This window comes from Nuphar pumila, chromosome 10 (assembly GCF_984573655.1).
Source record: "Nuphar pumila chromosome 10, dmNupPumi1.hap1.1, whole genome shotgun sequence".
Classification (NCBI taxonomy): domain Eukaryota; kingdom Viridiplantae; phylum Streptophyta; class Magnoliopsida; order Nymphaeales; family Nymphaeaceae; genus Nuphar; species Nuphar pumila.
Window position 1 is genome coordinate 89,913,124 of NC_143258.1, and position 23,677 is coordinate 89,936,800.

Sequence of the window (23,677 nt, forward strand, 5' to 3'; positions counted from 1 at the left end):
GCTTCTCCGGAACTCCGACCCGTTTGCACCCTTATTTAACCGTGTACAGTTTCGGCTCGGGTTCCAGCTGAGTGCCGACCCGCTCACAGCCCTAGCGTTTGGTGGCAGCCGGACAAGCCTATAAATACCACCGCAGGGGATGAGAAGTCGTTCTCGTTCACGTCTTCTTCGATCGTCTCCCTGGTTCGTTCGTTCGATCGTCTCCGTCTCTCTCTCTCTATATATATATACCGCCGTCTCTCTTTCTCTTGGTTTTCTCTGTCGCGACCCCTCCGTTACCGCCGGAATTCGGGTAAGAAGCGTCGGTTCGTTCTTTGTTGTGTTGGATCTTTAGTTTTCCTTAGGGTTTGATCGGTCGCTGGGATCTCTTTCGTGCACAACTCGTCTACTTCATATCTGTACATTCGCAGAAGATTTCTGTGATCTTGCTGGAAATCGACGACGGGGGAGGTTGGATCGGCCGCAGAATCCTGCTTGCATTTGGGGCCTTTTGCATAACTGTGAGCAAATTAGGGCTTTGGTTCTTATTTTGAGACTATTTTCTCGTGTATGATCGGAATGACTCGATTGGAATTTTCTTTTATTTGCTTCGCCTGATTGTGGAAAGGAATAAGGGGAAACCCTTAGCCCTGACTCTCAATAAGCTAAAGAGACTCAATTTATGAATTATTATGTTTTAGATGAAAAATAACAACAAATGGAAATTAGAAAGACTGAAATAATGCCAATTATCTAAATGATCTTTTCAGTGGGTTTTTGTAGTCAAAGAGGGTAAAAGTTTATCTTTTTTTTTCCCTTAAGTTTTAGGTGCTTATCGTTACCTCTAACACCATTGCCATTGTTGTTGTTAACATTGTCAATAACTCTACACTGATACCAACCATCATCATTTGACTTTGACAATTGTGTCCGTTTGATTCTCTTCAGGAAAAGATGTAACTTAAGTTTTGTTTGGAAATTTCTGATCTTTATTTGGTTTTATTTGTCTGCATGGTCATAGGGTCTAATGAAATGATTCTTGTGGCCTCACACCGAAAGGAGTAATTGAGTGATTTGATGAGCTAGTTAATCCATTTTCCATGTCAAACTATGGAATTTAGAAGAATATTAAATGGGGATCGTTCAGGATTTGGGGGCACTGATTTTTTAATTTGTGACTTGTGCAGGAAAGAGGAATTGCCCACCTTTGTCCTACTCGTATGTCATTGTTTATTCATTTGTACGAAGACGCCTAAGATTCTCGAGATGTTTGCTAAATACTTCAAGCAAGAAATGTACATGCATAACTGGACTAGCCATGGATTACTTTTTTGTGCTGAAGAGATCTCCCGAATTTGTCGTGGCTGCAGAATATAGGATGCAAGATCCTTATTTAGCTGCCCAAGCCTTTTGATTTTGCGTTCAAGTATTCAATAGTTCTCAGATATAAGTTCCAGTTTTTTGAAACTTCTATTGGTACATTGTGTAACACAGAAAGATAAAGAATGCTAAAAAGCATTTACAATGTCCAACAATGGAAAAATACACAAAGGTAATAATAGCCAAGTCCACTATGGGACAATACCAAATGGAAGCTAGCCACTTGGAACATAGGGTCTTTAACTGGTAAGTTGGTAGAGTTAGTAGATGTTATGTGTAGGAGAAAGATTGATATTTTATGTCTTCAAGAGACCAAATGGGTAGGTGAGAAAGCAAAAGTGATAGAACCTTGGAGATATAAGATTTGGTATACAGGAATAAATAGGAATAGGAATGGAGTAGGGATTGTTATGAGTCGTCAGTTTATAGATAATGTAGTTGAGGTCTGTAGGAAGGGTGATAGAATTTTACTTATTAAATTAGTATTAGGTACGGATATTATTAATATTATTAGTGTTTATGCACCTCAAGTAGGTTTAGATGATTCCATTAAGCATCAATTTTGGGAAGATTTAGATGAAGTAGTACAAGGGATATCTTATGGAGAAAAGCTTTTCATCGGCGGTGACCTTAATGGACATGTAGGCATTAGTAGGGATGGATTTGAGAGTATCCATGGAGGCTATGGTATAGGAGAAAGAAATGAAAATGGAGAAAGGATTTTAGATTTTTGTTTGTCCTATGATATGATCTTAGCAAACACTTGGTTTAGGAAGAGGGAGTCTCACCTAGTAACATTTAAAAGTGGGGTTAATACGAGTCAGATAGATTTTTTCCTACTTAGAAAGAGAGATAGGGGTTGTTGCATCGATTGTAAGGTTATACCAGGAGAAAGTGTAGCTACACAACATAGAGTCTTAATTTTAGATCTTAGAATTAGACAATGCCGCAAAAGGGATAGACATAGGATAGATCCTAGAATTAAGTGGTGGGCACTGAAAGGAGCTAAACAAGGAATGTTTGTAGAGCAGGTAGTTAAGGAAGCTGATTGGTGTCTCGAGGAGGATTCAGAATCAATGTGGAATAAGATAGCGGGTGGCATGAGAAAAGTGGCTAAGGAGGTATTGGGTGAGTCTAAAGGCGGTGCACCACTAGGTAAGGATACATCGTGGTGGAACGAGGATGTCAAATTAGCTATTAAGGTTAAAAGAGAGTGTTATAAAAATCTAAGTAAGAGTCGTGATAATGAGAATTTGGAGAAGTATATGATAGCAAAGAAGGAAGCTAAAAAAGTTGTTCGAATCGCGAGGGCTAAGGTATATAAGGAGGTTTATGACAAGTTGGATACCAAAGAAGGCGAGAAGGATATTTATAGGCTTGCAAAGATGAGAGATAGGAAATCGAAGGATTTGGGTATGGTTAGATGTATCAAAGATGAAACGCAAAGGGTTTTAGTCAAAGATGAGGAGATTAAGGAGAGATGAAAAGATTATTTTGATAAGCTATTTAATGATAGTCATGCTCAAGATCTTGGAGACTTCTCCATTCCTTTTCATGAGATAAATCGTGACTTCATGCGCAAGATTCAAAAGAAAGAAATTGCAGAGGCTTTGAAGAAAATGAAATCAAGAAGGGCAGTTGGCCCAGATGGTATACCTATCGAGGCTTGGAAATGCTTGGGAGAGAAAGGTTTAGAATGGTTGACAAATCTTTTTAACTTGATTTGGCGAACAAATAAGATGCCTAATGAGTGGAGGAAGAGTACTTTGGTGCCTTTATATAAGAATAAGGGTGATATACAAGATTGCACAAACTATCGTGGTATAAAACTCATGAGTCATACTATGAAACTTTGGGAGAGGGTGATTGAGTCTAGGTTGAGGAAGGTTGTCACGATATCGGAAAATCAATTTGGTTTTATGCCTGGAAGATCAACTATGGAAGCTATACATCTTCTTAGACAACTTATTGAAAGATATAGAGAGAGGAACAAAGATTTGCATATGGTTTTTATTGATTTAGAGAAGGCATACGATAGAGTACCTAGGGACGTTCTCTGGTGGACAATGATGAAGAAAGGTGTTTCTCTCAAGTACATTAGTATAATTAAAGATATGTATGAAGGAGTAGTAACCAATGTCCGCACTTGTGGAGGGGTGACAACCAATTTTCCGATAACGGTTGGGTTACATCAAGGATCTGCTTTAAGCCCTTTCGTATTTGCGATAGTGATGGATGAGCTTACGAGATCAATTCAAGAAAATGTACCGTGGTGTATGTTGTTTGCTGATGATATTGTTTTGATTGATGAGTCCAGAGCTGGGGTTAATGCTAAGTTAGAATTATGGAGACAGACATTGGAAGCTAGAGGTTTTAAGTTGAGTAAGAGTAAGACTGAATATATGGAATGTCGGTTTAGTAAGCAACGAAGTAGTGATGGGAGTGTAGTGAAGCTTGGTGAGCAAGAAATACCGGTGAATGATTATTTCAAATATTTGAGATCCATCATTCAAAAGTATGTAGAAATTGATGGAGATGTAAATCATAGGATAAAGGTTGGGTGGATGAAATGGAAAAGTGCAACTGGAGTGCTGTGCGATCGTAGAATGTCATTGCGGTTGAAGGGAAAGTTTTATAGCACGACTATTAGACCTGCTTTACTGTATGGTACGGAATGTTGGGCTGCCAAGAGACATCATATTCAAAAAATGAGTGTAGCTGAGATGCGGATGCTTAGATGGATGTGTGGAAATACAATAAAAGATAAGATTCAGAACGAGGAGATACGTAAGAAGGTAGGTGTTGCACCCATTGAGAATAAGATGCGAGAGAATCGTTTACGGTGGTTTGGACATATTCGGCGAAGGCCTAATGATGCTCCAGTTAGAAGGTTGGAGAAATGGGAAAATATATTAGTTAAAAGAGGTTGGGGTAGGCCTAGGAAGACTTGGATGGAGATGATAGGAAAGAATATGAATGCTTTGAACCTCACCGAGGACATGGCATTGTATAGAAATGATTGGAGGAAAAGGATTCATGTGGAAGACCCAAAATGAATTTCTTTTTTGGTTCATATCGCTGACCCCAATTGTTTTGGGATGAAGGCGTAGTTGTTGTTGTTTGTTGTTGTACTATGGGACAATACATACACAAGCTTTAGGAAAAGCACAAACTAAAATATAAAATCTCTTTATTGACAGAGAGGGAGAGCACTAAGGCTGATTGAATACAAAGGGATTCACCCCTATTTATGCTAAAAGGAATAGGATCAAAAGGGACGCCAAAAGGGGGCTCCCAAAGAGTCGTTGGGAGCCTCCAACGGTCACATTTGTGAACGTTGGGGGGCCCAACGACTCTATTGTGGCCCCCCCTAAGTGGCGTGAAATATATATAATAAAAAAGAAGAAGGTGAAAAATAAATAAAAAAGAAAAACAATTGTTTACTAAAGCAATTGTGAAAAGACTATAATACCTCTATCTGGTATTATAGCATAATACATACATATATATATATATATGTATTAATACATATATTTTAACATTCCCCCTCAAACTTTACGGGGAGATGACCGAAAGTTTGCCAAGGAGAAACATGAAGCGTGGTGCAGGAAGTGCTTTAGTGAAGAAATCCGCTAGCTGAAATTCTGATGTGACATAGAGCAATGTGACTGTTCCACATAGATACTCATCACGAACATAGTGGCAGTCCATTTCGATATGTTTGGTCTATTTATGGAATGTATGATTGCTGGCAATATAAATGACACTTTTGTTGTCACAACAAAGCTTTGAAGCTTCAGTAATGTCAACCCCCATATCTTTAAGAAGACTTCGAAGCCAAACAAGTTCCATTGTAGTAGTAGTCATAGCTCGGTATTCAATTTCAATAGAGGATAGTGAAACTTTTTGTTGCTTCTTGTATCTCTAAGCAATTAAAGAATCTCCTAAAAAGACACAAAAGCCAACACTTAAGATTCTATCATTAGGGTTACCTCCCCAATCTGCATCAGTATAAACAAGTAAATTTAATGAAGAAGAAGATGATAAAAATAACCTTTTAGTTATGGTGTTTTTTATGTATCAAATGACCTGAAGCATGACACTCATATGCACAATTGTAGGAGCATGCTAAAATTGACTAGCAGAGTGAACAATATGAGCGATGTCAGGTCTGGTGATAGTCAGATATGTGAGAGATCCAATGAGTTGTTTGTAAGGGGTGAGATCTTTTAGAAGAACCCCATCCTTCAATCTTAATTTGACATTTATGACTTCTGGAGTCTCTACCTTTTTATCATCTGAAATGCCAATATCTGCAGCAAGCTTCAGCTGTGTCAGAATATATCATCGGAGAGAATATGCAACTTCAATACCAAGGAAATATCTAAGAAAACCTAAATCAGACATGTCAAAGTTATCTTTAAGCATATTTTTAATATTAACAATACTATCTTGATCATTTCCTGTGATAATCATGTCATCAACATGAAGTAATAAGATAACAATATTAGTACCTACAATTTTCACAAAAAGAGCAGTGTCACTATAACAAGAACAAAATCCTAATTTAATCATGATATCACTAAATTAATTATACCAAGCCTTGGGGGCTTGCTTAAGACCATATAAAGCTTTTAAGAGTTTGAGGGTTTGGCCTTGTCCAATGTTGACTCCGGGTGGCGGATCCATGTATACTTCTTCATTTAGTTTTTCATTTTAAAAAGTACTTTTCACATCGAATTGATATATAGGTCATTTCTTTGGTTGATGCAACAGCTATTAGAGTTCTAACACTTGTCATTCTGGCTACATGAGCGAATGTTTCCTCGTAGTCAATTTCATACTCTTGCGAATATTTCTTAGTCACTAATCTGACTTTATATCTTTTTAAGGATCCATCGCTTTTGGTTTTAACCTTAAATACCCATCGACATTCAATAGGTTTTTTTATGTGAAGGTAGTTTGACTATTTCCCAAGTATTGGCCTTTTCAAGACATCTAATTCTATTTTCATAGCTTCAACCCAACATGGTATAGTTTTGGCTTGATTATAATGAGTAAGTTCATAATATGAATGTAATGTTATCAGACAAGCCCGATAATTAGGTGTAAGGGACTCATATGATACAGACCTGTTGGGTGAAATTGATTCTCTAGAAGATCTCCTAACAGGGGTTTCTTCTAAAGATTTGGTAAGTTGAGAAAAATTCTCCAAGGCATTAGTAGGCCTTTCTTGGTCTCTTCGGGTATACACATTAATATTTTCATTACTGATATCACCATCATATGGTGATATTTCAATATTGGATACATCACAAGTATCTTCTATATTTTCAGGATGATTTATAGAATCATCACATATATCATCTATAAGGTCATGTAAAAACATGTAGTTAATTTCATTTTGTTTATCTAGGTTTTCAAATCCATTCTCATCTTCCAAAAAAGGTACATCTTTTGAAACATATAGTTTCTTATTTTTTAAATCAAAACATCTATAGCCTTTTTTATTTTCCTCGTAGCCCTAAAAAACTCATTCAATCGCCTTTGATGATAACTTATTTCTCTTATGTAAGAGGACAAAGCATTTACCAAAGATGCGAAGGCGATTGAAGTCGGGAGAAAATTTCGAAAGTTTTTCATATGGAGAGACTTTCCTTAGTTTAGAAGAAGTCTTTCTATTGATTAAATATATTGAGGTCAAGACGACTTCGGCCCAAATTTTTTTTGGAACATTTTTAGAGATAAACAATGTTCTAGCAGTTCTATGTTTTCTTTCTGCTAGTCCGTTTTGTTGTGGAGTTCTAGGGCACAATTTTTTATAACAAATTTTATTTTATTTTAAATAATTTTGAAATTTGGTAGACAAATATTCTCCATCGAAATCGGATCTAAGAATGGATATATTACTTTGAAATTGATTTTGTATTTTCATATGAAACTCTTTAAAGAAGGAAACCACTTTCGATTTATGATTAATAAAATAGATCCAAACATATCTAGTGAAGTCATCAATGAAAGTGACATAGTAAGAGTAACCACCTTTAGACATAACCGGAGATGGACCCCAAACATCCGAGTGCAATTCAAAAGGTCATTTAGAAAGAAATGTTCTAGTTGTTAATGGAATAAACTTTATTTTTTCCCAAAAATGCAAACTTTACAATAATGTCTTTTTCCGTACAAAATTTGTTTTCAAATGAAAAAAGATAATTTTTAAATAACTTGGATGTTCAAGTTTTTTATACCAAGTTTTAATGCTTTTATCTTGGACATAAGTACAAAAAGAGTTTGTAGGAAGGTTTAGATGATTCATATAGTAAAGATCCCCCTTTCTATGACCTTGCCCAATTCGCTTCTCGGACCAGAGATCCTGCACAAAGCAACCATTAGATGAGAAAGATATTTTACATCCATGGTCGGCAATTTGGAAAACCGAAAAAGATTCAAATTTAGCTTTGGAACAACTCTTACTTTTGAAACAAAAAGGTTTTGAGAATTTTTAGAGTTAAGTGTTCTAATACTTGTGATTTTTAAAAAAGTCCTATCGGTCATAGAAACACATGAACTTTTTGAATTGGTGCATATATCGGTTAAAGCATTTTCATGAGGGGTCATATGAAAGGATGCTCTGAAGTCTAAGATCCAAGAATACATACCGGGTGATGATGTAGACGTAATGCCACACCCGATGTGGAGGAAGTGACTTTGAGAATTTGTTGTAGAGCCGTAGATATTTAGCCAAGTGTTTCTTTGAGGTCTCCACTCTTGCCTTCATCTTCTTTGTTAGTGGTAGATTCTTCAAAAGAAGCCACTTTAGGCTTGAATGTTCCATTTAGCTTTGGGCAAGCGGGTTTGATGTGACCCGACTCATAACAATGATGACATACAATCATCTTTCTTCCTCCACTATAGTTTTCTTGTTTTCCAAAGTGTGGTGGTTTATAGGTTTTGACATTGTTGTCGGGTTTGGATACGTCCAGTACTTCATCAATGTTCTTACTTATGCTAAGCCTAGTTTCCTCTTGTGTGATTTCGGCCATTGCATCTTCTATTAGAGGAAAAATAGATCTATAGAGAAGTGATGACCTCACTTGCTCAAATTCGAGACGTAGTCCAAACAAAAATTGGAACAATTGATCTTGTTCCATTTGTTTTTGTCTTAGTTCAACATCCTCCATAGCAACTCATTTTGGCTCTAAAAGAGCCAACTCATCCCATAGTGGGTTCAATGCACTATAGTAATCTTGTATACTTGAATCACCTTGTTTGGTGGTTCTAATTTTTTCTTGCAAAAAATATGCTCTTGCAAGGTCTTTTTGGGTATACATAGCTTTCATAAAGAACCAAGCCTCATTGGCTCTGCGGAATTTAACTATGTTTGCCTATACCTTGAGTTCAACATTGTTCATGAACCAAGTAAGGATCTTGGCGTGATTGCTTTCCTAATATTCAATTTTCCTTTGGTGGTCTTCAATGGCTTTGAGACGAGCATCTCCCTTTAGAGCTTTTTTTGGTCTCATTCAATCTTGGTGAGCTCTAATTGAGGTTTCGGAATAGAACCCATTACATAGCCTCCAAGTTTCTTACCTTTGAGGTTGTTCTTCATTGCCGATGCCCACGTCATGTAGTTCTTTCCATTTCTTACCTTTGAGGTTGTTCTTCATTGCCGATGCCCACGTCATGTAGTTCTTTCCACTGAGCTTGAAGGATAGGTCGATTTTGGATTTCATGATGCCACCAAAGTGTGTGAAGAATAGAGGCAATGAATACCATGTAACGAAAGATGCGGAAAGATAAAGAATGCTAAAAAGCATTTACAATGGACAAATACATAAAGAAAATAATAGCCAAGTCCACTATGGGACAATACATACACAAGCTTTAGAAAAAGCACAAACTAAAATATAAAATCTCTTTATTGAGAGAGAGGGAGCACTAAGGCTTATTGAATACAAGCTAAAGAGGCTCAAGATTTATGAATTGTTATGGCTTAAAAAAAATAGAAACAAATGGAAATTAGACAAATTAAATTAATCTGCGACTTGTACATGGAGGAGGAATTGCCCCTCTTTTTGAATGTTGTGACATGGCATCTACCTTTGTCCTACTCAAATAGTATTGTTTAATCATTTGTAGGTTAGAGAAATTTTGTTGTAGGCATCTAAAAAGAACGATGCAAAGTAATATCTGCAGTTGATATTTTTTCCATTGATTTTCCTATTTCTGATTTCCTTTTCTTCTATATGCAATTGGTAAGAGTGTATTCTTCCCACAAGTTCTTTTGATCGGATTGTTGGTCATATCAAGCATGAAGCCTATATGATGCAGTTACTTGTTGTCCAGTTACAATATCAGTTTCACAGCCTACTTGGGATTTGAGACCTAAGATTATTGCACTTTATTACAGCAGCCCCCCAACCAATAGAAAGCTGAACGCCGATGGGGAAGGGAATTGACTCTAGCCTATTTGTGAATGATGGTTCGTTTATGGAAAAGTTCAAACAGCTTCATCAAGAGAAGCAATTGATAGAGGGTGCTCAAGAAGGTAGAAAATCATCTGCGCTGAAGATTGATACAGCTGCTAGTAAGAGACCATTAGATAATAAAGGAAATGAGAGTCGGAAACCTATTTTCTCTGCTTCGAGTGGAAAACTTGCATTCAGTTTGAAGCAGAAGTCAAAGCTTGCTGCAGTACCTTTTAAGTTAGGTGCAGATGAAGATGAAGAAGAGGGGGAGCAGACGGTGAAAGGATCATCTGATGGACCATCAAAACGACAAAAGTCTGGCCAACTCGATTTCTCAGAACAAGTATCAAACCGGGAGGATGTTGGTAATTACTGGTTGTTTACTTGCTATAAATTTAGGGTTGATGTTGTACTTATATTCACATGTATCTATCATTTGTTTGAATTGGCTGCATAGAGTTGTTTGTTTGCTGCTTTTAAGTTGCCGTTGCAATTGTTATTGTAATTGCTTGTTACCTCCGTGCTACCTTTGTCATTTTCCCTTAAAATTTCCTGTGGTTTTGTTCCTCGTATATTATACAGTCAACTTGAATTGCATTTTCTAGCTGTAACTTATGGCTGTAGTAGGTGTTTGATATCAAAAGGTTTGACGTTCAAATAACATGTCCACCAGTCGTTATAATGATGGAGAGGTTCTGATTTTGATTACCAACATTTGCCCCTATTGTTGTTTAGGTACTTTGAAATATTCTTTAGCATGATATTTTTTTTTGAAAAGTTTAAAATATTTTTCTGCTAGCAGTTTTAAATTTTATGGGAACCACTATCTCTTTATACTGTATTTTCATCTTTGAAAAACTTGATCTAGATCTTTTAAAAATATTATTTTATTTGGAGCATAGCTAGAGCTTCTAGGCACAGCGGGAAGCTGGCATCCTCGGAAGCTCAATTTGGGAGCAAAAAGCAGCTTGCTTCCAAATTAAGTAATAAGCAACTATAGAAATGATGATTCTTAAGATTATTGTCATTATGTAATATGTGTATTGTGTTGCATAAAATTTTCTTATTGTTTTTAATACCTTGGAGACTTCTCCATTCCTTTTCATGAGATGAATCGTGACTTCATGCGCAAGATTCAAAAGAAAGAAATTGCAGAGGCTTTGAAGAAAATGAAATCAAGAAGGGCAGTTGGCCCAGATGGTATACCTATCGAGGCTTGGAAATGCTTGGGAGAAAAAGGTTTATAATGGTTGACAAATCTTTTTAACAAGATTTGGCGGACAAATAAGATGCCTAATGAGTGGATGAAGAGTACTTTGCTGCCTCTATATAAGAATAAAGGTGATATACAAGATTGCACAAACTATCGTGGTATAAAACTCATGAGTCATACTATGAAACTTTGGGAGAGGGTGATTGAGTCTAGGTTGAGGAAGGTTGTCATGATATCGGAGAATCAATTTGGTTTTATGCCTTGAAGATCAACTATGGAAGCTATACATCATCTTAGACAACTTATTAAGAGAAATTGAGAGAGGAACAAAGATTTGCATATGGTTTTTATTGATTTGGAGAAGGCATACGATAGTGTACCTAGGGACGTTCTCTGGTGGACAATGATGAAGAAAGGTGTTTCTCTCAAGTACATTAGTATAATTAAAGATATGTATGAAGGAGTAGTAACCAATGTCCGCACTTGTGGAGGGGTGACAACCAATTTTCCTATAACAGTTGAGTTACATCAAGGATCTGCTTTAAGCCCTTTCCTATTTGCTATAGTGATGGATGAGCTTACGAGATCAATTCAAGAAAATATGCCGTGGTGTATGTTGTTTGCTGATGATATTGTTTTGATTGATGAGTCCAGAGCTGTGGTTAATGCTAAGTTAGAATTATGGAGACAGACATTGGAAGTAAGAGGTTTTAAGTTGAGTAAGAGTAAGATAAATATATGGAATGTCGGTTTAGTAAGCGACGAAGTAGTGATGGGAGTGTAGTGAAGCTTGGTGAGCAAGAATTACCGGTGGATGATTGTTTCAAATATTTGGGATCTATCATTCAAAAGTATGGAGAAATTGATGAAGATGTAAATCATAGGATAAAGGTTGGGTGGATGAAATGAAAAAGTGCAACTGGAGTGTTGTGCGATTGTAGAATGCCATTGCGGTTGAAGGAAAAGTTTTATAGGACGACTATTAGGCCCACTTTACTATATGGTACGGAATGTTGGGTTGTCAAGAGACATCATATTCAAAAAATGAGTGTAGCTGAGATGTGTATGCTTAGATGGATGTGTGGAAATACCATGGTTGCCAGTTGAGGAAGCGGGAGCGGGAAGCGATACGGGAAGCGGGAGCGGGAGGCGAGGCACTTTCAAAATTTTAGGAAGCGGGGAAGCGTGGGACCACTTAGGAGCGATTCGGGAAGTGTCTCGGAAGCGACCTAGGAAGCGTCTCGGAAGCGAGGGGGAAGCGTGATGGGAAGCGCGCTTCCCTGGGAAGCGTGCTTCCCAGGGAAGCGCGTCCCCCATTAAAGGGAAACGCGTCCCCCATTAAAGGGAAGCGCGCTTCCCAAAAAAAGGGTACGGTTCCCCCAACGCTTCGGAAGCGCAACATTTCGCGCTTCCCCTTTTAGCTAGGCGCTTCCGGTAACCCTGGGAAATATAATAAAAGATAAGATTCAGAATGATGAGATACGTAAGAAGGTAGGCGTTGCACCCATTGAAAATAAGATGAGAGAGAATCGTTTACGGTGGTTTGGACATATTTGGCGAAGGCTTAATGATGCTCCAGTTAGAAGGATGGAAAAATGAGAAAATATATTAGTTCAAAGAGGTCGGGGTAGGCCTAGGAAGACATGGATGGAGATGATAGGAAAGGATACGAATGCTTTGAACCTCACCGAGGACATGGCATTGGATAGAAATGATTGGAGGAAAAGGATTCATGTGGAAGACCCAAAATGATTTTCTTTTTTAGTTCATATCGCCGACCCCAATTGTTTTGGGATGAAGGCGTAGTTGTTGTTTTTAATACCTTGATGTTAAGCGTAATTTTACCATTTGTAAATGATTTTCTTTTCTCAACCAAACGTGATAGGGTTTCAAATGTTGCATGCATATTTTCATTTTGATGTTTTTTAAATGATCTAGGGATGTCTTAATATAACTTATGGACTGTGATATCTATTTCTTAAATACTTTCCTTGATTCTCCATTGTTTAACACAGAAATCATCTTTCGCTCCCCGAATGCTTCCCTACATCACTTCCTTTACATTTCTCTGTTCCTGCATCCTCATAGAGTTGAAATGTTGCTTCCTGCTTCTATTTTGCACTAGTTCCCATGTTTGCTTTCTTTTCTGACTACTATGTTTGGAGATATCAACAAAGGTTATTGTGTTGTTGAGAGTTGCTACTGGTACATGTTTTGGGATGGGTGGAAGGATCTTGTCCATTTTCTTTTTTTTTCTGAGATTGAAATGTTAGATTTAGAAATAAGTAGAACAGATTGAATGGGTAACAACTTGCGAGCTTGAATTAAAATCGTGGGCTTACTATATTAGAAATGGTTATGGTAGAAGTTCAAAACCTCATGTTGTATGCACAAGATATCATTTCAGGTCACAAGTTGCTCATGCTTATTTTTTGAGAAGTGACTCTCCTGAACAATGTTGTCTGGGTGACTGAGAGATGTGATTTGTGGGACACAATCTGTGACCTTCTGTTGCTTAGGACATGCAGATTTCAAATTCAATAACTAAGACATCTTTGATATAGTTTAGTCACATACAGAAAAGCTCATTAGACAATTCATAAACATAATATAAAAAATGATGCACCTGTGGAATAAGTGACAGAATAACATATGGCATATATTAAGGGCCCCGTCTTATGAGGACACAATCACACATTTCGTGGTGCATAATTACCTTCTATGATGCATACTGTTCATGATCTTGTCATAACATTTCTCTTTTATGCTAAAATCAGAACTTTCAGCATCTTATGAACAGACCAGATCCATTATGAAAGTTTTGTGTTTTTTGGCTGTTCCGACCAGATCCAGATCTGACTTTCCTATGTATTTAGCTGATCTGGATCGGATCTATTTTCATTTCTAATCTTATGTTTTCTACATTAGCATATTAGATTTCTAGATCATATTCCTTCCTTAGTATACTGCTAACATCTATTTTAACTTTGGTTCTATGATTCCTATATGATTTTGCTTACTTGGACCATACTCTGAAGTAAAACAATTTGCAACACAATTGAAGACGTAATATTCTTGAGATGTTTGGTAAATACTTCAGGCAAGAGACCCACATGCATAATCAGACTAGCCATGAATTGCTTTTCTGGCTGTAAGAGCTTTCCAAAATTTTATCATGGCTGTAGAATATAAGATGCAAGATCCTTCTTTAGTTCCTCCAAACCTTCTGATTTTACTTTCACGTATTCAACAGTTCTCAGATATAAGTTTCCAGTTTTTTGAAATTTGTACTGGTACCTTAAAGGTTCAAATTAAAACCTAAATTCAAATCTAATGGATTCATGTATAGGAAAAAGAATTTACAGTTGTACCTCTCCTAGTTAATTGTTCCTTGATTCCTACCTTGTGGAAAATTTCTTTGCTCAGTGCTTTATGAGCAGCTTTGGAATGGTAGATCTCTGTATATCATGGTCTCTGGATGTTATGAACTTGTGAACAATCACTCTTGAAAGTTTTTTGTGTCATGCGTGCAGCATATTACTTAGTCTTTGTCAAGCTTGGTGGAAAGAGATGTGATAGAAAGAATTGGAAATTCAATGTGACAGGCCCTGCTACAACAGTAATTTGCATTCGCTTGTTCATGCTCTAGGTATTAATCAGTTATTTGAGTGACATGCAGCCCCACCACCTCCACCAAGCGATCCTGCAGTAAAGAATGTAGCAGACAAGCTTGCAAGCTTTGTGGCAAAAAATGGTAGACAATTCGAGGATGTCACCCGCCAAAGAAACCCTGGAGATACACCTTTTAAGTATGTATCTTTGAGCATTCTATTTGTGTTATGATTGCTGAAATTATAAATGTTGGATGAAATTGCCAATGGAAGTCTTAGTTTAGGTTCTTTGTGATCTCATGGATTAACTGAAATGTGTATGATCAAAACAAATCATCACTGCCGACCCAGACTATTGAAGATACAAGCATGAAATTTAAATCTAGTTTAAACTTTAAATATTTGCCATCTAGTTTGTGTACATCTAGTCGGCATGAAACATGATGGATGTTTTTGATTTCTGAATACATAATTTACTATCTCTTTAGTTCAACATCTCCATGTCATATCTAGTTTGAATCCCCATGGAGATCACATGTTTGTGGTTTTAACATCAGATCTGCTTATGGTTTCATGTTTTGCAGGTTTCTTTTTTCTGTAAACTGTTCAGATTATAAATACTATGAATATCGGCTAGGGGAAGAAGAAAGGACTCTTGCACTGACAAAAGATACTCAAGCTACTCATCCTGGTTAGTTTCTATGGTGAAGCAATTCCTCTTCTTGTTTGTTTAGCTGAAAGCAGATGACACCTCGTTTTTTTTATAGTGATGACAAGCCATTTGACTATGCTTAAGCTTTCTCATCTAAGTTCTGAAGTCAATTGGAATGCATGGTCTTTGCAAAATAGATTTGTCTATATTTCACTTTAAGGATGCATGTGGAAAGGTTGGAAAGGGAAAGAACCGGAATCCCAAATTCTTGCCAGATCAATTTCCTGTGTTTGGGGTTAAGTGAGGAGGATATTCAGAATTCTCAATATCTTAAAATTCTCAACTTTTGAATTACCACCTCCCTAGGTGGCATTTTTATTCCAAGAATTTTAGGGTTCGGGCTATCCCTTTTCTCTCCTCCATCAACCTTGTCTGCAGAGCACAACAACAATGTTGCTGGAGACCGCCCCAATACCAGTGATGACAAGCTCTCTCTCTCTCTCTCTCTCTCTCTCTCTCTCTCTCTCTCTCAGCACCCACAAACACCCTATCTTAAGGTTCTTTTTGTGCTTCTTCCTCTTCTCCAACAGACATTGGGTCTCTCATTCTTCTTCAAATTGCTTCGTCTCTACATAAACTCTAATCCTTGCCCTAATCCTTGGAGGGCAGATTTGCTAGAACTACGCTCAGATTAGAAATTACATACAATTGGTATCTTTTATGCTGAAGATGTTTGTTTGGTTGGTCTTTTAATTTCTGGTGCCTAGTAATTAACCATTGTAATCCGTTGATGACACCTGACTCTTTTTTATGTCATATTTATCCTGCAGCTAGCAGTTCTGCACCTTCTCGATCTACAAGCAGTTCTCAGAGGAGTTCTTTTCAGCAGCACTCAAATTACCAAATCCCTACCTCTGCTCTTTATGATGCTGAAGGTGACCCGAGGTCATCATCAATGGGAAAAGCTGGCTCGTATGGTATGTCTCTCTATTATACTGTTTCCTGGCTTGACTAGTTGGTATAGTTTGTTGATTTTTTATTGTTAGTATGATCTTGTGTGTGACTGATGCACTTATCCTCTTTAAACTGTAAATAAATGAGAAAATATCTAAATTGATTATTTCACCACAAGGTTTTGCTCCCCCAACCCCTAAAATTTTATTTTACAAAAAGATTTTGAACTCCTAAACATGTTGAGTAAATTCAGAAAATATTTATTTTATAAAAAGACTTATTTATCTTCTTTGTAATTAAGTGTTTTCCAAGCAAGCTACTTGGTGTTTGCTCTAATATTAAGTGTTTTATGCTGATGAACATCCTTTCATTTTCATTTTGTAAAAAGTTTGTTCTCTCCAAAACTAACTCGAGATGAAGTAAAACTTATTCCATTTTGAACCAAACGGTGTTTATCCCTTTTGGTTGTACTTGATCCCATCTAGGATTGGATTCTAAACCATTGGGTCCAGTGGATTTTGAAACTGGTGAAGGGGCTTGGTGAACTCTTGTGGGACCCACGTGCATCCAACCCTTTGCTAGCCATCACTGCGACCCTTAGTGGGAATTGGTGGCTCTGCCACTGGTCATCACTATATGGTTCTGTGCTTAGTTGTCAAAAGCGGTAGACGGAGCCTAGGCAAAGACCCCTAAAGGGCCTAGGTGGGACTAGTCGGCCTAGGCCAGGACAAAAAAAATGTTGAAAAAGTAAAAATATCACAATAAATTGTTAAATTTAAGTAACAAACATATGATTGTGACTATAAATCAAGTATAAGTGTGTACTTCAGCATAATGTACTTGCATAACATTGAACATAAACATAAACAATTTGAAAATATATATAGGAAAACCCAAAATAATGGATGGGTTCAGCGTTAATCTAATGGAATTAGCAGACATTTGTCTGATAACAGTGGACGATTTGCTCATCCATTGTTACGGGTTACTCTCTCTCTCTCTCTCTCTCTCTCTCTCTCTCTCTCTCTATATATATATATATATATATATATATATATATATATATATATATAACAGAGTAACATCGGACATGACCAGCACATTCGTTTTCTTTTTTTTTTTAATTGTTCTGACCATTTAGCAACTGTCGCTAAATGGGTCCTTTTATAAAAAATGAAGTTTTCCACTGCTGGTCTTGCGTGATCAGCGGCGGAAAACCGTCTGGTATCATCAAACAATTTGTGCGTTCAATGATACACCCGTCTCTCTCTCTCTCTATATATATATATATATAGTAGTGAGTCGGTGCTTGATGGGTTTTCAGCCTTTTTTCATTTTATTTTTGAATTCTGACCGTACAGATGTGATCTATGTATTTGATATTATAGGGATCAGCTCTTGAAGTGTTCGATTCCAACACATGTGTGGGTTTTTATAAGGTTCAAAAAATCAACGGTCCAGAATCTTTGTAAATTTTCGAGGCTCCAAACATCATTTTTTCATCGAAAACACATGATCCAGGTGTGGGTTCTTAGTAAATTGACCATGTCCAACACATTTATAGGGCCGAAACCACGTAAGAAGCACCGGAGAAGCTGAAATACCCATCTAGCACTTAATGTTCAAGCACCTACTCACTGCTATATATATATATATATATATATATATATATATATATATATATATATAACAGAGTGGAGTGGTGAGAGGAAGAAGAAGAAAAGGAGAAAAGAAAAAGAAAAAAGTGAACAAGGGAGAGGGGAGAAGGGAAGGAAAACAAGAGGGTGGAGGGTGTAAGGTCAGAGGAGGAAGAAAAAGAAGAGAAAAAACAAGAAAAAGGGAAGTGAAAAAAGAAGAAAATGAAAGTAAGGTCAGTGGAGGAAGAAAAAGAAGCAAAGAAAAGGGAAAGGAAAAAAAAAATAGGGTACAGGGCGTGGGGTTGGTGGAGGAAAAAAAAGAAGAGAACAAAAAAAATCCAAGAAAAAAAAAGTGAAGAAAAAAAATGAAGAGGAAGAAGAGGATGGTGGAAAAAAAGGAAAAGAAGAACAAGAAGAAAATAACAGTAGGAGGAAGAAGAAACGAAGAATAGAGAAAAAACAAAGAAATAAAAAAAGAATAAAAGCGTACCTGATCTTATTCTTCTCACAATCAAGACTAGAGATAGAGAGAGCAAAAATGGGGATGGGTTTTTCTTCTCACAGCCAGAGAGAGAGAGAGAGAGATCCGAATCTGAATATGAAATAAAACATGGATTCAAATCTAAATCGAGTATCTGATTTGTTTTCAGCCCAACAAAGAAATAAAAAAATGACGTGTCTCTGCAGCCTGGGCAGGAACCGCCTAGGCGGCTCAGTTGGAAAAAGGGCCCCACCACCCAAACCCATAAGCCTAGGCGGTGGGGATGCACCCTTTTGACAACTAGGGTTCTATGCTTAAAATGATGGCATTTTTTCAGCAAGCTAACTTACGCTCTACAACTTTGTTGGGATAAATGATTTTGTTCACAATGACAATTTGCATGCAATGGCAGTTTTATTGGAACTTTTATAAAAAGCCAACCTCTATCATACAGCTTAATGAATTAACCATCTCTGAACTGCTGTTGTCTTGGGGCCCATTGCTTGAATTAGTACGTTTAATGGCATTAACTGTTCATTTTCCTTGGCTCGATTGTTAATTTGGTTGGGGTGAAACAATTCCAAGTTCTGATATCAGAATCTTCTGTTTATAGGTGAACCTACTGGGCCTCCGTCTTCTTCTGATCCCATAGCAATGATGGAGTTCTACATGAAAAAAGCTGCACAGGAAGAGCGGAAGAGGCAGCCAAGACAAACCAAAGATGAAATGCCGCCTCCTGCTTCTCTACAAGGTCAGTGATTTTTTCTATTAATTCTTATTATTGCCTTCTCTCTGTTTCTCATCGTTATTTATTGCTCTCTCTCTCTCTCTCTCTCTCTCTCTCTCTCTCTCTCTCTCAGGTCCTGCCAAAAAAGGCCATCACATGGGTGATTTCATACCACAAGAAGAGCTAGAAAAATTTTTGTCCAACTGTAATGACGCTGCAGCACAGAAGGCCACAAAAGAGGTGACAGAAAAGGCTAAAATACAAGCAGACAATGTTGGACATAGGCTTTTATCAAAGATGGGATGGAAGGAAGGTAAAGTTTGTAGCTATTCTTTCATCTCTATCTCGGCTTGTTCTTCTGTGGATTCTGTTGTGGAATCCTATGTATGCTTGATTTTTTTGGTAACCAAGAACTTGTCTATTAAGTCTGGAGTATGATGGTCAACTAGTGCAACATTTCCTAATCATGCAGTAAGATTCTCCTCTCGCCTGATCTAATCATATCATAAGATTCTCAATGGTTTATTCCTCTTCCATTGATAAAAATTAAATCGGGTCACATGTTTGCATTTTAACTGGGTTCTCCGTTACAGGAGAGGGACTTGGGAGTTCAGGAACGGGGCGTGCTGATCCAATCATGGCTGGAAACGTGAAGTTGAACAATTTGGGTGTTGGAGCAGAACAACCTGGTGAGGTTAACCCTGATGATGACATCTACGAGCAGTACAAGAAGCGGATGATGCTTGGATATCGTCACAGGCCGAACCCTCTGGTTAGTCCAATTCCACTTTTTAACAGTTTTCCTTCCTCAAATCGAACTTTGGACCATCTATATATAGACTGGATCCTCAGTGTTTCTGATACATTTTCTTTGTTTTCTGGTTTTGGCAGAATAATCCGAGAAAAGCTTATTACTAGGAATAGGCTCTGTCACCGTCAAGCTGATCATGGAACCCCTACTTCATGACTGCCATTTACCCTTGTATATCTCAGCTGCTTGGTGTTCGAAGATCTAGGATTGTAAGTTGAACTTGTCATTAATTATATGCTGACCATTTGGTTGACTTAATATAATCCTTGCATTTTTCTGTGCTTTTATAAGTTCTTGATTATCTTGTGTAAGTTTAAGACCAAGGGAAGAAAGCTTTGCAAAATCCATATGACATGAGCATGAAACACGTCAAGGGGGCGGTGTGTTCATGCCTCAGATTCTGTGAACCAAACAACGCTCTTTTCATGTGACATAGGTAGGGGTGTCAATGGGTCGGGCTTGACCCGGACCCGACCTGTACCATAACCTGTAGGGTCAGGGTTTGGTGATAAACAAGGTCTGATTAGAATTTTGCGTCCCATTGATATATGGAGCCGGGTATGGTTTGTGAAATTTCATACCTGACCTGGGCAAGGGTGACAGGAGCAACTGACAGAAAAAACATATATTTTGCGCACAACCATGTGAAGCTTCTAGGCCTATTATGGTCAACTGGAACGCGTTCTTGAAACACAGGCCAAACCTTCAGTCAGCGGACCAGATTGGAGACGAACGTAAGGGGCCCACTGGTGAATACACTTTTCCAGTTATATTTAGCCCTTAGGGTGTTAAAATGTAAACTGCAATATATATATATATATATATATTATTTAATATTATTATATTTTCTTTTATTATTTTCTTTTTCTATTTTTTTATTTTCTTTTTTAGCATCTAGTTCAATAGAAACTAGATATTTTGATCCAGTCAAGTTCCTGTTGGAACTTGACTGTGCAAGTAGCTGTTGGACTGTAGTCCAACAGCTATAATAAATGTTGTTGGACTATAGTCCAACAGCTATAATAATAAATGTTGTTGGACTGTAGTCCAACAGCTATATTAAGAGACGTTGGAATCCAACGTCTCTTTTTGGAGAGCTCAAAATGAGCTCTCCTCTCTCTCCCATTTTTTTGTATATATAGGGGTGAACCCCTTCAATGTAAATAACCATGCTTCTTAAGCATTTTGTTCATGAATAAAGTATTATTTATTTTTCAAGTGTTCTTCCCTTTATATCCTTTCAAGGGTCATGCTTGTAGTGTCTCCAATAGACACTTGTTTGTGAGTTATTTGTGCATTTGTTGAAGACCACCATTTCATTACATGGTATCAAAGCTACGAAATCCTTAGATCTTGAAGTGCTTCTGCCTCGATTTCCGTGCCACATTTACAAAAGGTGTTTCATCACCTTGTTCTTGGCTCAAGAAGATTTGTTTGAAGAAAGGCGAACTTGTGCTACAAAAAAAAAATTGGTTTTGTATCCTCTCTTATTCCTTTGTCTACTCTTTTTCTTTTCTTTTTATTTTTCTCTCTCTCTCCTCCTATTTATTCCTCTCTTACCCTTGTAAAAGATGGATGACAATGATAAGATCATCATCATTCCTATGAAGCTAAATGATACTAACTATGTAATGTGGGCTTCGATTATGAAGCACCACATTTGGGGAAAAGGTTTATGGGGTATAGTGGATGGTTCCGATTTGGAACCTAGACTATCTCTTACCAAGAAAGAGGGTGATAAAGAGGTACCTCTAACGGAAGAAGAGAAGAGTAAGGCGTTAGCCACTTATGAAAAGAAATGGAAAGAATGGAGGATAGGGCATGCAAAAATTATGTCATGGCTCATCAATAGCATAGACATTAAAAAATGCTCTAGTCTAGCTAAGTTTGAGCATGCCGATAAGGCTTGGGAATACCTCAAAAACATGTATTCCCTTAAAGATATTGCACATGTATGCAATTTACAAGATAAAGTTCGGACAATGACTCAAAAAGATAAAACTATTCGAGAATATTATAATGAGTTGTCCGAACTTTGGGAAGAGTTGGCTCTTCTTGAGCCCAAATGGCATTGTGCCGAAGACATCGAGCTTCGCCAAAAGCAACTCGATATGGAACATTTCTATCAATTTGTGAATGGTCTAAGGCCGGAGTTTGAATCCACCAAATCGGCCCTTTTACATCGTGGAAAAATTCCTTCTATTGTTGATACTATAGAAGAGCTCACTATGGAGGAAAATAGACTTAGAAAAAGTACTCCAAAAGTTGATGATGACTCCGTTTTAGCTGTATCTAGATCGGGGAATCATACTCGTACTTACAAGCCGCCTCATTTTGGAAGGCAAAACAGCGACTTTGATAAAAGAAAAGTTATTTGTCATCATTGTCATGAACCGGGGCACTATAGGCCTCAATGTCCAAAGTTAAAAAGAAGAGAAGAAAAAAAAGTTGCATCTGTTGAATCTGAGTCAAAAGATCAAGATGCACCTGTGTCTATGGCTCAACTGATGGAAATCCTTCAACCTCTTCTCAAAGGGGTATCCTCCTCAACCGAAGCCTCAACTGGAGCGACAGTTGCATCTTTCTCCGGTCCAGGTAACTTTCCTTGGCTTTTAGATTCTGGTGCTTCTTTTCATATGACCCCAAATGTTAATAGTCTATCCGAATGTCTTAAAAATGACTCAAGTGTGTCAAAGGTTTTTACAGCCGATGGCACATCTCTCGAAGTAAAAGGAATAGGATGTTTTGAAAATCTTCAAAAATCCAAAAGATTTTTTATCCCAAAAGTTAGATATATCCCTAAACTTAATTTGAATCTCTTATCTGTCTCGCAAATATCTGATTATGGATGTAATATCTCCTTCTCTTCTCATGGTTGTTGGGTACAGGATCGCCAGTCAGGGAAGCTGATTGGGGAAGGCCATAGAGAAGGAGGACTTTATTACATGGACTTTTTGGAATTACCCAAGAATGCATTTTGTTATAATATTCAGAAATTAGAATTGGATTTATGGCACAAAAGGCTTGGTCATCCTCATATGTCTAAAATTCAATATTTTCCAAGTTTGGAAAAATTTTGTAATTCTGAAAATTTTTCTTGTAAAGACTGCATTCTTGGCAAAATGAAAAGGTTACCATTTCTTAGTAGAACTTTTGTTTCCTCACGACCACTTGAGTTAATATATTCGGATGTTTGGGGCCCCGCACCAGTTATTTCCAAAGGTGGTTATACATATTATGTCATTTTTGTTGATGACTCTTCTAGACATACTTGGATTTATTTTCTTAAACATAAATCTGATGTCTTTGCTAACTTTCAAATATTTCATAAAATGGTTAAAAATAAGTTTCAAAATGATATTTCTGTTTTTCGCACTGATTCAGGGGGAGAATTTATGTCCAACGAATTCAAAGACTATCTCAATTTACATGGTATTACACATCAAAGATCATGTCCACACACTCCACAACAGAATGGCCTAGCCGAACGCAAACATCGGCACATTATGGAAACTACTAGGACATTGCTAATTGCAAATCAAGTTCCAAAAAGTTTTTGGGCTGAAGCGGTCCTAACTGCCACCCACCTCATTAATAGGATGCCATCTTCCTCATTAAAGAATACAACTCCAATAGAAAAGCTTGTTAATTTAACTCCAGATTATTCTAGATTAAGAGTCTTTGGATGCAAATGTTTTGTTTTCACCAACAGAAATGATAAACTCTCTCCTCGTGCAATCCCATGTGCCTTTTTAAGATATGCT

At 37.3% G+C, this 23,677-nt stretch overlaps 1 protein-coding gene across 8 annotated transcripts; it reads left to right on the forward strand.

Annotated features, from left to right (window-relative positions):
- Positions 1-149: 149 nt before the first annotated feature.
- LOC149827285 (SURP and G-patch domain-containing protein 1-like protein) lies at positions 150-20,203 on the forward strand. 8 transcript variants are annotated; one of them, XM_090019251.1, is made up of 11 exons: positions 164-292; positions 411-500; positions 1,167-1,274; positions 9,770-10,192; positions 14,720-14,849; positions 15,236-15,342; positions 16,134-16,280; positions 18,989-19,126; positions 19,236-19,415; positions 19,696-19,874; positions 19,994-20,203. In XM_090019251.1, the coding sequence occupies exons 4-11, from the start codon at positions 9,802-9,804 to the stop codon at positions 20,018-20,020; spliced, it is 1,299 nt and encodes a 432-aa protein (XP_089875377.1). In that variant the 5' UTR covers positions 164-292; positions 411-500; positions 1,167-1,274; positions 9,770-9,801; the 3' UTR covers positions 20,021-20,203. The 8 variants fall into 8 exon arrangements, with proteins under 8 accessions (XP_089875379.1, XP_089875378.1, XP_089875374.1 ...); XM_090019248.1 differs by lacking the exon at positions 1,167-1,274 and having other exon boundaries at positions 157-292; XM_090019249.1 differs by having other exon boundaries at positions 164-500.
- The last annotated feature ends 3,474 nt before the right edge of the window (positions 20,204-23,677 follow it).